A 17,644-nucleotide genomic window follows, 5' to 3' on the forward strand; every position below is an offset into this window, starting at 1 on the left:
CAATGGTAAATTAATTGTCAAATTAGTTTGTCATGCCACATAGGATAGGATTTCAAGTTAACCCTCTTTGTAGCTATTTTGTACTCCAACGGTAGGTACTAGCTATTGAAATGATTTTTGACTTTCTCAGTTAAGAGTAGCTTTTTTAAATTTAATTACATTAATCTCCAAAAATTTGAAAACTATTTCTACAACAGACTTAACTTACCCAAGCAAATTTTATTTTTTAACTCTAATGGTCAAGCTAGTAGATATGAATTTTTACTACAACCATTAGAAATTTAGAATTGCTTAAGAGTCCTTTAGATTTGAAGTATGATACAGCATGGGCCTAATAATCACACCCAACGTTATTTATTTCACTTTGGAAGGAGAGATATAGATTGAACTTCTGATTTTATCACACTACTATATACGGAGTATTATATTTTATATACCATGTCAAAGTATTGATTCAAGCAAAAAAAAAAAAAATGAACTTGAATTATTGTAGTATGGGTATTTATTGAGTACTCAAAAATAATGATGGTAAGTTACAACAATTAAAAGCACATAATATCAATATGTGCTAATTAATCATACAGTATATCAATCACCAAGAATGCAATATTCACAAAACATAAGGAAACAAATAGAGATTGAAAATATATGAAGTATAATATTTTAAATCTCTTGTTTAGTTTTTGGATTGTTGTCATAGAAAAGTTATTAGTGCACTAATGCCACACTAGCCATTCATCTTGTATTTCATTCATATTGACATATTGTATTTCATTCATATTCACATATTGTATTTAGTATCATTCATTATTCAAAATAATTTAGCATTGCAATCTGACGGAAAAATCCAACTGAGCTCCTTCACAGGACAATTCTTTTATTCCCTTGACTACCAAAGACTACACAATCAATTGCAACCACAAGCCTCAAACTGAGGTAGATGGAGTATATAGCCTAACACCTTACAATACAAATATGCAGTCACTTACCAGAGCACGCGTCACCTGTCGGGTCACACTAATTATTTAGTAATTCTACTCATTCCAAAACTGCAATGTGTTTTCACGCATGTACTGATTAGGAGTATCACATCTATAAAGAAAATTTTAAAGAAATTCTTAAAAAGGAAATCCTAGAGTTCATGTAATCTAACATGGCAATCCTAATTCGGCACAGATGAAAAACTTGTATAGAGTTCCAACCAAGTCTTCCCAAACTGAGTAATCAATAAGTCACATCGATTAGAGGAACTTTTGCCCACTGTTGGAGTTTGATGACATAACAGTCAGAATATCCGTCACAGAAGACATGGAACTGAGTGCTACTTTCAAAATGTCCTGTGAACATCCAGGTTTCACAATGGCTCGTACCTGGAAACAAGATTTGAAGTTAAGCAAACCGGAAGTGAGGCAAAATTGCTGATGGCAAAGTTATAAAAAATTAATCATCTACTATGTGCAGCCTTAAATCCCTTCACAACCCCTCCGTCCCACGCACAACGGCACAAACACAAGGGGTCTCAAGTAAGAATAAAAAACACTAATCGAGCAGGTTGTGGATATGAAATCCAGAACTCCTCCGGCTGCAATTGCACTGACATTAAGCATGTCTCCAAAATGATATATCAGTGTGTGAAGGTGGAATTCCAGCAGATTATATTTCTCAGATAGCTAAGTGTCCAGGAATACAGACAGAAGGTCATTTAAACTCCAAAATTACCAACCGATGAGGTAAATCCATGGCGACATAAGCATGAAACTATAAGAGTTAAAGGATCATATACCTTGTCTAAATATTCTTGCAGCTGCTTGATACGGCCCATATAATCCAGGTCTTCCACACACAAGCTAACAGCCTTAGCATCAGCACCAGGGCCATCAAATTGAAGAGGACCTGGATTTCTGTAGATATCTTCCATCAAAAACCTAGAAGCATTCTGTCTCAAAAGCCTGCAAAGGAGACGACAAAATAAATCAAGATCAGAACCGATCGATTTTACAACATATATAAGGGTGTAGAAAATCCTATTATAACTTGGATTCCTACTTTTCAACGATATCCAATGACTAAACAATTTGTCATTGATACGAGGTACAAATTTATGCAGTAGTTAAAAATATAAAGTCCAAGTGTCAAATAACAAGTTGATCAATTGATTAAAAAATACGAGTAATTATTTTAACAAGTTGGTACCCTTTCTTATCCTGAGGGCTAACTGTAGGAACATGTGTTCATGGAAAGTTATCACTGCAAGAACATCTGCAACAACCAAAATTACAGACACAAGGAAGACTTACTCATAAGCTTTGCCTTTCAAATCCACTGTTGCAGGATGAATAGCAGGTTTTCCAATAGACAATGTACCAGGACCACGTGAATAACGTTTAACAGTCATCATTGCCTGGGTTTATCATAAAGCAATGAATAAGCTTTTTACATTTTAATGTTGCACAGTTCAAAAATAATAAAACGTTGAAAACAGTCAAAACACTAAAGCTAGAAGCTGAAAGAACAATTTATTCAGCAGTAAAATGAGCAGATAGGAATCAAGCCTTACTGTCAATGGAGCGGCACCGCATTTCCACTTATTCAGAGGATTTTTAAGGTTGGTAAGAGTTGCCATGTAACCATTCAAGCCAGCCGCAAGGACATGGTAGCATATGTGACCAAGAACCTGCACAGACACATTCAATAGTCAGATGCATTCAATTGTAACCAAAATATAATCCTTCGCATACCACCAAAATCTGAGTCTATTCAAGAATCAGGGCGTACATATGCATAGTCACAGTCGAATTTCGATGGTAGAGATCCACGAGCTTGATATCCAAAAAAGTGACAGATGGCATTAAATTTCTTTCCCTTGTATGTGCCTTCTTTCTGCCAAAGAGGAGAGGGGCAATTATAGACTACAAGAAACCAATTAACAAGCCTAGTAATTCAGCATCCACTTGAGCATATTAATTGAAAAATGTAACTAAATAATTATAAACAGCCTGAGAATTTAGGACAATAATAGAAGCTAGTACACATTTTTTGGCCTTAATTACATTAAGATCTAGAAAATAACATAAAATACTCCACCAATGACAGTTTCTCCAATAAGATTTCATACCAGACGTTTATTCATTTCTGTCTCCACAAGATGAGCTAGAAGCTTTTCTGTCTCAATCTGCATAAACAATTAAATTAGATCATTTTTAGATTAAAACTGCTAGTAGTGAGACCACTTAAGAGAACCAAAAGCTTCGAGCCAGCACCTGTGACAACTGAGCAGAATCATCTGATTCAGGGTGGAGGAGCAACTGCAAAACAAGATACCCAGTATAAAGAAACGAAACATGACTCAATACTATAGACAGAAATCTCCAATCAAAAAGTGACGTATGTTTTAAGAGTTTGGTACCTGTTTCTTAATAAAAGGTGGCAAAAACTCCAGCAAGGCAGATGCCCAGGGAGAAAGCTGAGAAGAAATATTGTCAATAGATACACCTCCTCGATAAAGACCATGAATTTCCTGCATGGCATTATGGAAAACATGCATAAGAAACAAAGTTCGAAAAACCCGAAGAATGATCAAGGGACCTTAACATATATATAACAAGATAAAGATATCCAAAGTTCCAAAACACTATACTTTTCTCTTTTAGCCAAAGCAAAGAAAGGCATTTATAGAAGATAAGGTTTCAACAATGCACCCTCTACTTTTATACCTGCAGGAGGGCATAAATTTCAGGAATGCTTTCAATAAGCCCTTCTGGAAGCAGGATAACCCCATGGTTCTTGTCTGAAATGCAAAAATAACAACAAAAGAATCAGAAAGCGGCAAATCTATCAATGTTATTGTGTGAGAGGGGAAACACTGGACCTTTTTCTGCTCTGGCTTGGACTGCATCACAGATTTGAGTTGTCAGATCGAATAAAGTTAGTTTTGACGCAGCCACCTCCTCGCCAAGAATAACCTAAATAAAGCACCGAGATACATCCGTATTGTGTTACGTCTGACAGGCACTTTAACCCCATTTATGATAGAAATGGCAAAAATAGGACTGTATTAGTAGTGCAGAAAAGGAAACTGACCATATTGGGATGTGACTGAAGAGTGCATTCCAAAGCAACATGAGACGCCTTTCTGCCCATCAGCCGAATAAAATAGTAATACTGGAAATTTGGAAAAGAAATCACATTGATGAGCCTTTCAGACAATAATAAATATCCTTGAGAGTAAAGGGGTTAATTTTCGGATTAGTAAAAATACAAAGCTTTTGAAATACACGTGTTCATATGCTGTATAAATTAGTTATAGAGAACCACAAAATAAATAAGTCAGTTACTATTATAAAACACCCAATGCAAAGCAAATTGATTAAAGTAGACTTCCAAAGAAGACATAATTCTGAGGAATGAGCATGCATTCAATTAAGAGGGTTTCCTAAACCCCAAACTGGCTGAACCTCTAGTCAATTCAATTAAAATCAATCACACAAGGGAATATTTCAAATTTTAATAAAACCTCACCCCAAACAAAATTTCCAGTACCCTAAAAACTATTTAAAAGCTGCTTTATAAATGTCATTAGCCTACCAGCACCATAGTATAGGTGGTACATACACCAACAATATCACCCCATTTGACTTCTCAGAATTTGCAAGTTATCTCATTTTGAAAACAATATTATTATTTCTAAACAACTTACTGACAGTAGAAAATTAACATGTACAAAAAATTACCTTCTCAGCAGACAACGCATCTGTGCAAACATTGCTAATGAGCTGAGAGTTAACCTAAAAAGAAGCAAGAACAATGAGATAAATTAACAGGAAGGGTCAAAAATATTAAACAAGAACCATTCTAGATAATGATAGTTAAATCCAAATAAAATGAATCACTGCAATGGAAATGACAACACAAAAAGGCACAAGCCTACTGCCTTCATCTATAAAACAGTGCACTCTATCTGCCCTCAATGAACCAGGATTTTCCAAAGCTTCTACATTAGAGTTATAAGCCTGTGTGTTAACCCTAACACAACAAAACAAGAAATAGGAAAGCCACCAAAAGCGAATTTAAATCGCAGCACTAGGCATTATAAAATTCATTTAGATACTCCATCCTGCATCATCAAATCACTAGCACAAATGCTCATCCACAGCTCCATTGAAATTAATTTCTCTAAGTAGTAGCCCCATTTCAAATATACAGAGCTTCAGGGCCTCAAAGGAAATGGAATAATAATACAACCTCCATCCCTAAAAAGGCTCCATTTAAATTAATTTCTCTAAAGTAGTAGCCCCAATTCTCATTTCAGTGGGATCTATCATCCACAATCTTCTTTTGCTATTGACATAAAATCAACAAAACCCCTCCAATCCCACTACATTTTCTCTCAACTACCTTAAAACTCTCACAACTTTTTATTATTCAACATTAATCAACAATTCCACTCTTAAAACCCCTTCAAAAAAAAATTAGGGGCTTTCATTAGTTATATAAAGGGAAAAAAGAAAGAGAAAAAAATAAAGCTTGCATGCACTCCAACACCTCAATGGTTTAGATCACAAAGTATCAATCAACAAACCAGATCAAATTAATGAAATCTGAAATGTGCATGCCTAGTTTGTTTGTGTCCATGTCATTCTCTTCCATGTGTTGGTGTAGTACACAAGTGTAAAACCATTTTTTATTAATGAAATTTAGCAGGAACTATATCATAATTAATGAAATCTTAGGTAGCAGATCAATACCTTGCATATGGTATCAAATCCAACATCAGCTTCAACAAACTGATTCTTTAGATCTCCATTCAAGGTAACTGGAACACCAACCACCTGCAACTCCCAAATAATATTGGATCGTTAAATTGAGATCATTAGGCACATATATGGGGATGGAGGCATTAAGAGAAAGAGTGAAAAACTGAGGACAATATTATCATAACATCAAATTTTGTATCTGGCTAAAGTGATATAAGTGATCTACACAATTAACTATAGCATATAGCCGTACAATTGACACCAGCAAAAAAATTAACAAAGGAAAAGCACCAATAACGTTGAGGCACCTTTGTTGAGCATTTTGCCTCAGCAAACGTTTCAGCAAGTTGAGCAGCATCAGTATTTGATGTTACACCTTCAAAAGAAAAAAAAAAAAAAAAAAGAAAAATGATTACCAACTACTTCATTGAGCTAAATTTAGTCTTTTTGGGCAAACTTTCTACTAGAAGTACCTCCAATAATTACAAGGCCATCCAGCTTTAAAGCCTTGCACGAAGCTAATGCAGCATTAACTTGCTCAGTTGTTCTTATTTGATCTTTAGTCCTTCCCAGCAAATCATAACCACCTTGAAAAATCAAGTAAATGTAAAGTATTAAATTCCAGATAAGAAGGTTTCTTATGGATAAAATCCTATGAAAGCACTTACCTTGGTTTTTATAGGTAGACAGGATATCATCAGTAATTTCAAGAGTCTTTTGGGCAAATAAACCCTCTGTACCACCTGCATGAGGCAAAAGTACACTGGCTTTTAGTAAATAAAATTTTTCTAGCAAGACCACAAAGGCTATAATAAGGTAAATATGGCAGCATGATGCAACAACAAGACCCTACTCAATAGCAATATGAACAAACAGCTACAACTCTTAACTACATAGACTAGCCACTAGTAAAAACATCTCTCTTGTCCATGGGGCACCAAAGAATTGCAGTCTATGTCCACCTCTAACTACAAAGACTAGTCACAAGTAAAAACATCTCTCTTGTCCATGGGGCACCAAAGTATAACAATCTATGTCCAGCACTCAGCTTCCATATAGTGGATAGCTGCAAACTAGTGACAGTAGCAGAAATCTGCCAAAAAGTAAAAGTAAAGGGATAGGAATTTTCCACTGAGATAACATACACAGTCTACAGTCACAGAGCCATCCCTACAGATGTAACAAGCAACTGCGCTAACAAAAGACAATGAACCACAGTCTTTTACGGCCCAATGTCAACACTTGGACATAGAAGGGGCCAAGCGTAAGTTATCCACCACATCAAGTTTCTCCAACACTATAATCAACATCAGCCATCAACATTCTATAGACCTAAATGCCCCTTGATTATACAACAGATGTGAAAACCTCTCAAGCGAGTACAGACTGCTTCACCCATCGTGAAAGGATTGTTGAGATACCAATAAAATAAAATGGAAAAATGTTTCTAGGCATCTTAGATTTCATGTTAATTTGGTAGAAAGAGTTTCTCTTGCACCATCCAATTATTTAGTTTTCCCCAAATTCTAGCAACCAATTTAGTATGAGAAATTAGATATATGGGGGATGGGATGCTGAAAAGTAAACGCATTTACACCATCTTTGACAGCTGAAAGAAAACCGTGCTCCACACTCAACAAGAGTCGGAAATTAAATTTTTAACAGCTCATAACTAATAGTTCCTTTTACCTAGAAATCCAAGCAAAACATTGTTTGAGTTGTGTATCTTGAGAGCATTAAAAAGACCCCATATAACATTGTGTCCTCCTGGAGATTGTCGCCCACTGAAGACAACTCCCACCCTGCTCAAAAAAAAGGATCAAAAATAGCATGAACAGTAACCCCAATCATAATCAGTAATATAATAATAAATAAATAATACATACATACATATGTAATTGAGCCTCAGCCACTCAATACTAATTTGGACTCATTAAAAAGAGAGGATTCCTAATTAAACTCCTATGTTTGTATCTATTGCAATGTTATATGCGCAAAGAATATCAATTGCTTACATCAAATATCAAATAACGGCTAATGAATTTAAAAATGGTTGCAGGAATCAAAACACGAGTCTAGTAAGTGATAGAAAGGTAACTTACAATTGCTATGGACATTAACAGTTTAATTACATAAGATAGACTTAATATAACAGAATTATCTTTCTAGAAAGCATTACTACTTGTTTCTGTTTCGGACAATCACTGAAAGTAAAATCATGATACCAAGAAAGGAAGAAAATTTTTAATTACACACCTGATAGTTGGATGCTCAGTAATAATATGTGCATCTGGGACCTTAGCAGTTGCCCTGAGGAAATGAGCCAAGGGTTGACCAAATGTGTGAGGATAATACCGGCTGATGGCGTGAGCATCAGCAGGATCTATAGCAGTGGTACGGTCACCATATTCTACCCTTACAGTAGTTCCCTGCACATTTTATGGTGAAAAAGATCAGTCAAATGAAACACAAAGCCTAGTAAATATGAATCATCGTCCAGAAGATTTTCTATTTTCCATTATGTCATTGACATGTTCAATTTTGTTTGATTACTTCCGCCAAATCATACTGAAGACTTACAAATTTTCCAGGAAAACTAATTCCACACACTAGAATATTTAACTAGAGTAAAACTCCATTGCTTTCATTCACTTGAACTAAACTGGATATAAGACTTCGTGTATCCAAAAAGAGTTGTGAATGTTTGATATAAAGATTTGCAGGGCTATAAACAAAATCACAAAAGTACGACAATTGTTTACCTTACTTGAGTTGAGGGTAATGATTCATAAATTCCTCCCACTCGTTACCCTCCTCAATCCTCATCCTCCCTCTCTCATATGTGATTCTATTACATTACATTATAGTACCATTACCCTTTACTTATCTCAATCCTTTCCGTTTACTACCAAACGCACCCTATATATGACATTGAATGGTGATGACATTTTATTTTACTTGGGGAAAGAGTTCCTTTGCATTGGAAAAGGACAAATTTACAAATCAGATTTGAATTCGTCGACAATACCGCCATTTATTACTGTCTACCAAACAGGGTTTTAGCCATTAAAAAAAGTTGAAGGATGAGATGACAAATCAGTTAAATAACATAGGATACTAGAAAGTATTTAATAGTATGTGATTAACAATTTTAAATCCAGTGAGTGAGTATACGGTTACAACGCTGAAGCAACCAATCGAACATTGAATCAAACAAATTTTTTTAAATAACACTTCAATACGAGAATTTGACGATCCATTCATCGCATTGCTTGATTAAATTATCAGTCAATGGAAGTAATATATAATAAAAATAATAATTAATCTAATCAGAAAATAAATAATCCGATCTGTAAAAGCGAGATTTATATAAATTAGTATACATTAATCAACATTAACACTGCATAATCCAATCAAAAATATTTCGGAATTTAAAATTATATAAAGCGATCCACACTATTGCATCACAAATCAGGCTACTCAAAACCAAAAAAAAATCAAAAAAATTAAAATTTTTTTAAAAAAAAAAAAGCGAAAAAAGCTGAGAATTAAAAGGAGAAAAGACCTGAAGGCAAGGCGGAAGTTGAGGCTGGTAAAGAGAACGTTGTTGTTGAAGGTCAGAGAGTTCTCTGGGAATTCCGAAATCTGAATCCATTGTTTTTGTTTTGGGTTGAAGTCGAGTGTTTCAGTGTGTTTTACCTAACTATGGTGGTGCAGTGTGCTCTGTTTCTCTCCACTTCGTCTTTTTATATCGGCGATACAACCCAAGTCCACTTCAACTACCACCCCCTTGCTTAAGAAACAGATTACTTGACACGTTTTGACTTTAATTGAATACTTGTATTCTAACTTTTGATAAAAGAAGTTATTTTGAATTTTTTTCCTAATTATTATTTTTAGACAAAAAAATAGAGTACTCTATAATAGGAATGTTCATACTAGGTCAATCGTTAAAATACAAACTGTAAGGCCCTGTTCTCTTCACCTTAAAAAAATAATATTAAGTAAAAATAATTTCATTTCAGTAAAAATAAGTTTAGTTCAGTAAAATTAAGTTCAGTTTAGTAAAAATAATTTCAGTTCAGTAAAAATAAGTTCAATTCAGTAAAATTCAGTTTTCTTAAAGAAGAATTATAATAGAAAATCAGTAAAAATAATTTCAGTTCAGCAAAAATAATTTCGGTTCAGTAAAATTAATTTAAGTTCAGTAAAAAAAAAATTAAATTCAGCAAATATAATTTTGTTTCAGTCAAAATAATTTCAGTTTAGCAAAAATAAGGTGAAGAAAATGGGGCCTAACTATAATTATAAAGATTAATACTCAGTTTGTTAATGGTACAATTACAAATCAACCATTACTGTTTAATAAGGAGTAACTAGTTTTTGGGCCCAAACGATACCTCGAGTAATTATATGTATTACTAATTGAATGGTATTCATGATACAAATCTCTTATCGTAATAATTGTGCATGACATTCTTGATTCAATCCTACTTTTATTGATTTTTTTGTATATCATGTTGTCACATAATTATTTTTTTCCTATTAAAGACACATATTAAGACGTAGTTTAATGGTTAGGTTCCTATTAATTAACCTTGAGAACGAGAGTTGGAGTCTTGTATTTAAATTTTTTTATGTATAATGACATAGAATTGTAGGCAATAAAGAAAGTTGGGAGAGAGTGTCACGTGGCATGTGGAGGACGTGACATAGTGTTTACAGAGCCACAAGGGCGGATGATGAGGATCGACTCCAAAATCTCTTTAAATTGGGAGGGAAATTATAACCACTTGAGTTATCCCTCACTCTCATGAGTATGACAATTATTTATTTATTTTTCCTCTTTAAGGTATGTCAAACTGATATATATACAAACATATTATTGTAACATTGTTAGACAAATTCAATGTTACAATACAAAATTAGATAAACAATATAATTTTAAAATTCAAGTTCCAATTAGTAAATTACTAGCCAATAAACCATCTTACATTTCAAAGTTCTTCAAAACTTTTAGATTAAACAATAAAACTTGTACATCATGTAAATTATTAAAATATAATTTAATTATGAGCTCTCAAAAACAAGTTATATAAATTTATAACTGTTACTATAACCATTAACCGGTATAAATACCGGTTCAATTAACCATATTTGTTAATTTTTAAGGTTTGACTAATTAACCTATAAAAACATGTTGCTTATACCATACTACAAATTTAAGTGAGACTTTATTAAACTTACTTATTAATATTTTTTTTTTTACCCAATGATTAAAGATATTATTGTTAAAAATCTTGAATTAGCAAATTTACCTACATTCTTAATACCGATGTATATAAGAAGCCAAAACGAATATATAAAACAATAATAACATCAATTGAAAGGTAATTTTGTCATATTTATCTAAATCATAATTTTCATACAAAGTTTGACATAAAAATATAATTAATATGTAATTTATAAAGGTTATTATGCAAAATTCTACTAGATTAGTTCTAATATATTTTTTCAAAATATTTTTAAAATTATTACCTAACATAAGCAACTGTTGTGCGGTATGGTTTGCGAAATTACTCGTAGATTTGGATACAGATGTGTGCGGAATAAAAGTGATTCCATCAATGTGGCTAGGATAGTGGGTTGCAATGCTAAGGAGAGGTCATCACTTTGCCTTATTTTTTACGATATTTTTCCGCTTGTCGAGTCTTTTGATTTCTTTATTAAGATCACTCATGTAAAACGTGTAGGAAATTTAGACGCTAGATAAGATACTCGGGGCAATTCCGAGCTAGCTTGTATGAATGCGTTCTCCCAAAGCAAATCTGCTTTGGCGGCAAATGATATGATATAAAAGCCCTCCTTACATTTTCTTCCAAAAAAAAAAAAAAAAAAAAAAAGAGTACATTCCCTACCTTAAAAAAAGTGTAAGATTACTCTTTGAATACTGTTATGCTATTTATACCCTTCAAAATGCATATTTACATATACACTCTCATTAATAGGTTCTATTTTTTTAATGAATAATGTTTGGACAATTATACCATCTAAAATATTTATTTACTTATTTGCACTCATTAATGATAATTACCTTTTTTTTTTTTTTTCTAACTCTTAATTATAGTGTGTGGACATTCATACACCTAAATGTATTTGTTTATATATTTTCTCTCATTATGTTGACAATAACTAAATTTGTGATATAAGGCCAAATCGAAAAAAAATTCTGGATATGGCTGGCTATTGCGCTCGCATCGCGCGCGTTAGCTGCCCTAGTTATTGACAAACTTGAAAGTTATATTGTTGGCAGTCTTGGCACATAGTAACACATTGTTTGTAGGGTATTTATTTTTCATTTTATTTACATTATTAATGATTATATTTATTTTTATTTAAACTTATTAAGAATTTAATGATATCTCATTCCTCATATGTTAATTAATTTTTCTAAAGGAATAGTTGTCAAATTTAGTCAAATGATCTGTTATTCGTTTTTTGTTTCTTGAATAGTAAAATTAATTCATTAATAAAAAAAATAATACATCTACAAAGGAAATTCGATTTTAACAAATACATAAGATATTGAATAAAAAATATATTTCCTTCATAAAAATTACGATTGCCAAGTATATCTTGCATAGTAGAATATCTCTAAAAACAAGAAGAAGATCGGGCTTTTCCACTGATTTAAACCAATAAGAGCCTCTTAAAAAATCGACAATGGAAGTTAGGTTTAGAAGAGAGGAAGGAGGAGAGAATCAAAGATCTGGAATTGATAGAAGTATTTGTTACCTTAAAAATCAAAAACAAAGGGCAATGAAAAAAAAAAAAAAAAACCTCAGATAAAAAGAGAATCCTTTTGTTGGATATAGAATATCCAGAGATGAAAGACCCAGCTCCTGCCTCCTAGTCAAAAGATACCTATGTCACCAACCAATCAACTTCCAAGTTCCAACTTCACCTAACTTTCACAAATAAGGATTACCTAATCCTGTAGAAACTGGAACTGCTAGTAGCAATGCTGCTTCATTCCCTTGTTTCCAATTTTCACAATTAAGATTAACTATAATATTTGTCTACCTGAAAATTTTCCAATCAACACTCATTGCATTGATTTAAATTCACACCTTCTACACAGTACCTTAGTGTTGATATCAATCAGAATAATCCAACCGTGAAGTATATCTTTAGCTCCATAATAGTTTTATCTAGTATTTGCCTCTAAACTCATTGGTAGAGGCTACCGGACTTACCACACATCTGTGACCCAAGGTAAGGCTTTCAATTTAAAGATCAACTCTGGAAGCAACATAGACAGACTACTGGATTTTGCTATCGCATCTATACTTGAACTAACACATAGCCGAACAAAAGCTTTAATGACAATGATATGACTTTTGAAAATCTTATACTTAATACAAGGATAAACCGTCCTGAAGTTTCACAAGAGAGCGCAGAGGTCATATGGGAAGGGGAGAAAGTGAAAGAAATCAAAACAAAAAAGATAGTATGTTACACTAGTATTAAGGTGTTACTGATATGAAACATTGGGAAACCTGAAAGAGGTTGGGGAGGGGGGAAGGAGATCACTTCCTAAACACTCTTTCCGGTAGAGTACCTCTCCTTACATCCTATGTAAAAGTTAAGGCTGAGAACCAACTTTCTCCAGCAATACCATAAAAACTGGAAGCAGCGGAGAGAGAATTTCAGTTGCATAACACAGCACATTCAAAATCAGACTTCATCTTGGTCCTTGAAGCTCTGCATCTCTTACTCCTCATGAAAGAAAGGGTCACCCACAGTTCAGTGACCTTCATTCTCTTTCTTTTTGGTGTTGCGCTTTCCCGTTCTTTTCTCCCCACGCTTTCGTGTGGAACTGCGTCCTGATTTTGCAGGGGCAGTCGGGGCAGCAGGCATATGTTGACCATTAACCAAACCAGGGAAACCAACAGCAGGGATTCTGTCAAACCAGCATACAAAGGTGAGGGAGATAGAAAACCAGGAATGACAAAACATGGACAGAAAGTAATCAAACAATTTATAGAATGATATGACGCGTGCTCAAGCAAAGACAAAGAAGTGAAGAGTATAAACAGTCAGTGTTGCAGAAACATGGAGAAAAAGGATCAGATGCACGGGTGAACCTAACTTAACATATCTGTTAGGGAGTACAAATGTATGGATTTATTCAGCGTCTTTCCATGCAAGTATGCAGCCAAAAAAGGGAAGAACAGGGAAGAAGAATGTCAAGTTGAGCGTTGTAAGTTACTCAAAAGGGAAGAAGAATTTCAAGATGAGCACTGTAGGTTAACTGAATTTCAATTATCCCAGTTGGCACATCAAAAAAATCAGGGATAGACATTCACAGTAAAGTAATACATATACCTTCAAAGACTCAATTAGAAATAACACTTTCGAATCTCGACAAGCATACCAATGACAATGCTTGAATGCTGATCATATTATAAAAATTACAAGGCTAGCTAGCCAGTCTATGATCCCCAGTCTTACAAGAGAGGGGAGCAAACTGCAAGAATGAGATTTGAACAGATATATATATATATAAACAGGACAAGGCAAGATGAGAAATTCATACCCAACAAGAGCACAGCAGACTCCGGAATGGCCATGGACGCACCATACGCACTGCCCAAGGAAATACGCAACATCTGATTCTCGGCATAACAACACTGAAGCAACCTCCCCAATCTCCTACACTCCGCTTCCATATAGCGACTCTTAATCTCCAAATCCTTGACATACATCTTTTTCCTTTCTCTTGATCTCATCGCGGCATCTCTATTTCTCAATTGTCTGAACAACAATCATCTCTCATTATTACACAATCTTAACAAACAATTCAAGGAACCACACACAAAAAGACATGCCACAGCCAATTCAATAAATATTCAATACTTATGGCATGCTTATGCAACTTATACAAATTAATTCCAATTACACTATCAATTTCACAATAAATACATATACAAATTATAAGACGGAAAAATTCTACACTTTTACATAACTTAGACTGAGGCAACTGCAAGCTAACATACAACATACCAAATTACATAAATTCAACAATTAATAAATTCTACATATCCAAATAAAGAGCCAACATTAAAATATGTCCGGATTTAATTGTCACATTACTAATCCTATTTCAAATTACACAATCAATGTAACTATTAGAACGAGTACAATTTAAAAGACAAATTTAAAATAATACTATTTTGTAAAAAAAAAAAAATGTAAATTTAGAGGTTACCTTTTACGTTTCTTGGAGAGGGGATCATCGTGATCAGTATCATCGTCGAGGTCCAAAACATCATCCCCGGACTTATCATTCTCAGATTTCTCACCATTCGATTCAAAATTGGGGACATCACCACCACTACAATTACTAGTTATCTTAACAACATTATCCTCGGAATTCGAACAACTCGACGAATTCGAATTCGAATTCGGAAGCGAAGCCGGTTCATCGGACGGCTGAGGTGTATCAAGCAGAAGATCAGACCATAAGAAATCATTGCCTAATTCTTGATTGATATCGTGTTCGTCATCATCCTTCATCAGCAACTCCTCAACCCACGACTCGATCGTATTCTCTTTCGCAATTCCAGTTGTTGCATCATCTTCCAATGATGGAGAAACATCTGAGAAGAATTGAAATTCGCCTTCTGGAAACAAATTATCCCAGTCGATTGCATTCAATTCATCCATCTTTACCCTCAATTAAACCCTAATTTGATTCAACTAAAACTCTATCAACCAATTAAAGAACAAAATATTAAAATTAAAAAAATTATAAAAAATTATAAAAAAAAAAAACCATAAATTATTTACAAAATTTTGTTAAAAAAATAGAAGAAATTTTATTGATTGTGAAAATTATGCATCGATTTCTTCTTCAATTCAATTCAATTTTTGGGAGGAGAAGAGAGAGAGGAGAAGAATTTTACTACTTCAGTTGACAAAAATTGGAAGGACATGATTTATAACCGATAAAAAATTGACGTAATTACTAAACTACCCCTTGAGGATTTCTTTCGTTGAGAAGGAGGAGAAAGAGAGAGGAAAGGACGCGGTTACAGGAAGAGAGAGAAAGTAGATGTTGCATCATTCAACCAATCAGAATGCTCCTTTGTGATGACATGGCATCATTATATTTTGGTACTTGTATTAACTATACTCGTTTTAGGTGGGCTTTGGATTGAATTACGGAGTAATTAATTAATTAACTGTTACCATAATCCCAAACGAAAAAATTAGGGGCCGTTTGGTTTGCAGAGGGTAATCGGAATGGAATGAACAAAGGGAAAGAGAAGGAATGGAATGAAAATACCTAAAATTTGGGGTGTTGTTTGTTTTAAAAACAAAGGGAATGAGACCCACCAGTCCCACCACCACACCACCACCACCAACCACCAGTAAAATCCATTCTCCATCGTTCCCACCACCAAACCACCACCAAACCAGTCGCCACACCTCCCTCACCCTTCGCCTCCCTTCTCTGGCCATCACAGCCCCGCAAAAAACTCGAATCGAAAAAACCCTAATCGAAAAAACCCTAGAGGGGTTTAGGAAGTGGCGAAGGAATGCTTTTACGGGGAAGGGGACAGGCGGCGAGAGTCGGGGAAGGGTCGGAGAGGGTGGTGGGAGGGCTGGGCGGCGGTTTTACGGGGATAGGGACGGGTTTTGCGGGGGCTGAGGGATGTTTTGCGGGGGAGGGGAGGGCGGCGAGGGTCGGGGGAGGGGCAGCGGTGGTCGGGGGAGGGGCGGCGGTGGTCGGGGTGGTGTCGGCGGTGGTAAGGTGGACTGGTTTCCGGTGGTGTTCGTAGGTGTGAAGGCGGTGATGTGGTGGTGTGAAGGTGGGTAGGGAATGGAATGGAAATACCCAGGGGGTGGGGAATGAAGTTAGAGGGATTTGGGGGAATGAAGGGGGTAAAGGGAATGAAAGAAAGTGTTTAACAAACAACAACAAAGGGAATCGGGGTGATTGATTCCCATTCCCTTTCCTGAATACCCCCAACCAAACGGCCCCTTAGTCCATCTCTAGTATCCTTAGGTACGTATAAAACTAAGATTCATAAGTCAAATATTTTTACAACCTACTTCCTCCGTTTCTTATTTCTTGTAACATTTGCCATTTTGGGGTGGTTCACATTTCTTGCAACAAACTTATTTTTCTCCTTATTTGGAAACCTTTTTCTGTCAAAATGACCAATATACCCTTACTAAAAAAAATTTTAACACATAATGCTACCCATAATAACAACTCATTATAACCTTAATCTAAATTGATTATCAATTAAATCGCACCCAATTAATCAAACCCATTGTCTTTCTCTCTCCTCCTTCATCTATCATTCCATCATCTTCATCTCTCACAGTCAAATTCCTCTCTCTCTCTCCTCCTTCATCTATCATTCCATCATCTTCATCTATCATAATCAAATTCCACTTTCTCTCTCCTCCTTCATCTATCATTGCATCATCTTCATCTCTCATAATCAAATTCCAAATCACCTTTTAGTGGGTTTCAGATCTGATTGATGGGGTTGGTGGCGTGGGTCTAGTGGCGTGGCTCTGGTAATTTCGTGGGTTGGTGGTCGTGGGTTCCGTGGGTTGGTGGCGTGGGTTGGTGGGCGTAGGTTGGTGGCGTGGATCTGGTGGTTTCGTGGGTCGTGGGGTTGGTGGCATGGGTCTGGTGGTTTTGTGGGTCTAGAACTGGTCGTTTTCGGTGGTGTTGGTGCCTTGGTGGTGTCGGTGGGTCTAGATCTGGTAGTGTCGGTGGTTTCGCAGGAGTGGAGGAGGGGTTTTGGTGGTTTCGCGGGTTAGGTGGGTGGATTTGGTGTGGTGGGTCTGGGTGGTGGTTGTGGTGT

At 35.1% G+C, this 17,644-nt stretch overlaps 2 protein-coding genes across 2 annotated transcripts; both read right to left on the reverse strand.

Annotated features, from left to right (window-relative positions):
• Nucleotides 1-1,005: 1,005 nt before the first annotated feature.
• Nucleotides 1,006-9,477, reverse strand: LOC145615613 (pyrophosphate--fructose 6-phosphate 1-phosphotransferase subunit alpha-like). The gene is made up of 19 exons (XM_081670684.1): nt 9,319-9,477; nt 8,010-8,182; nt 7,443-7,555; nt 6,422-6,496; nt 6,227-6,340; nt 6,062-6,129; nt 5,745-5,828; nt 4,731-4,784; nt 4,081-4,161; nt 3,869-3,962; nt 3,714-3,787; nt 3,407-3,517; nt 3,261-3,305; nt 3,116-3,172; nt 2,776-2,880; nt 2,558-2,674; nt 2,298-2,401; nt 1,784-1,949; nt 1,006-1,370 (listed from the first exon to the last, which is right to left on the reverse strand). Exons 1-19 carry the CDS (start codon nt 9,406-9,408, stop codon nt 1,242-1,244), a joined length of 1,854 nt encoding a protein of 617 aa, XP_081526810.1. The 5' UTR covers nt 9,409-9,477; the 3' UTR covers nt 1,006-1,241.
• Nucleotides 9,478-13,246: 3,769 nt separating this feature from the next.
• On the reverse strand, nt 13,247-15,714 carry LOC145615453 (bZIP transcription factor 50-like). Its single transcript, XM_081670525.1, has 3 exons — nt 15,025-15,714; nt 14,353-14,570; nt 13,247-13,716 (listed from the first exon to the last, which is right to left on the reverse strand). The coding sequence occupies exons 1-3, from the start codon at nt 15,480-15,482 to the stop codon at nt 13,463-13,465; spliced, it is 930 nt and encodes a 309-aa protein (XP_081526651.1). The 5' UTR covers nt 15,483-15,714; the 3' UTR covers nt 13,247-13,462.
• Between the last annotated feature and the right edge of the window lie 1,930 nt (nt 15,715-17,644).

The sequence above is a fragment of the Chenopodium album genome, chromosome 25, assembly GCF_948465745.1.
Source record: "Chenopodium album chromosome 25, dcCheAlbu1.1, whole genome shotgun sequence".
NCBI classification, from domain to species: Eukaryota; Viridiplantae; Streptophyta; class Magnoliopsida; order Caryophyllales; family Amaranthaceae; genus Chenopodium; species Chenopodium album.

Bases quoted from the DNA above. Each gene is read 5' to 3' on its own strand.
- LOC145615613 (XM_081670684.1), bottom strand. From the start codon at position 9,408: ATGGATTCAGATTTCGGAATTCCCAGAGAACTCTCTGACCTTCAACAA. The intron at 3,306-3,406 runs GTACCAAACTCT...CTTGTTTTGCAG, and splicing joins CACCTTTTATTAAGAAACAG to TTGCTCCTCCACCCTGAATC. The intron at 2,675-2,775 runs GTACGCCCTGAT...GTGTCTGTGCAG, and splicing joins TCGACTGTGACTATGCATAT to GTTCTTGGTCACATATGCTA.
- LOC145615453 (XM_081670525.1), bottom strand. From the start codon at position 15,482: ATGGATGAATTGAATGCAATCGACTGGGATAATTTGTTTCCAGAAGGC. The intron at 14,571-15,024 runs GTAACCTCTAAA...ATTGTTGTTCAG, and splicing joins CTCTCCAAGAAACGTAAAAG to ACAATTGAGAAATAGAGATG. The intron at 13,717-14,352 runs GTATGAATTTCT...CTGGTTTGACAG, and splicing joins GTCTGCTGTGCTCTTGTTGG to AATCCCTGCTGTTGGTTTCC.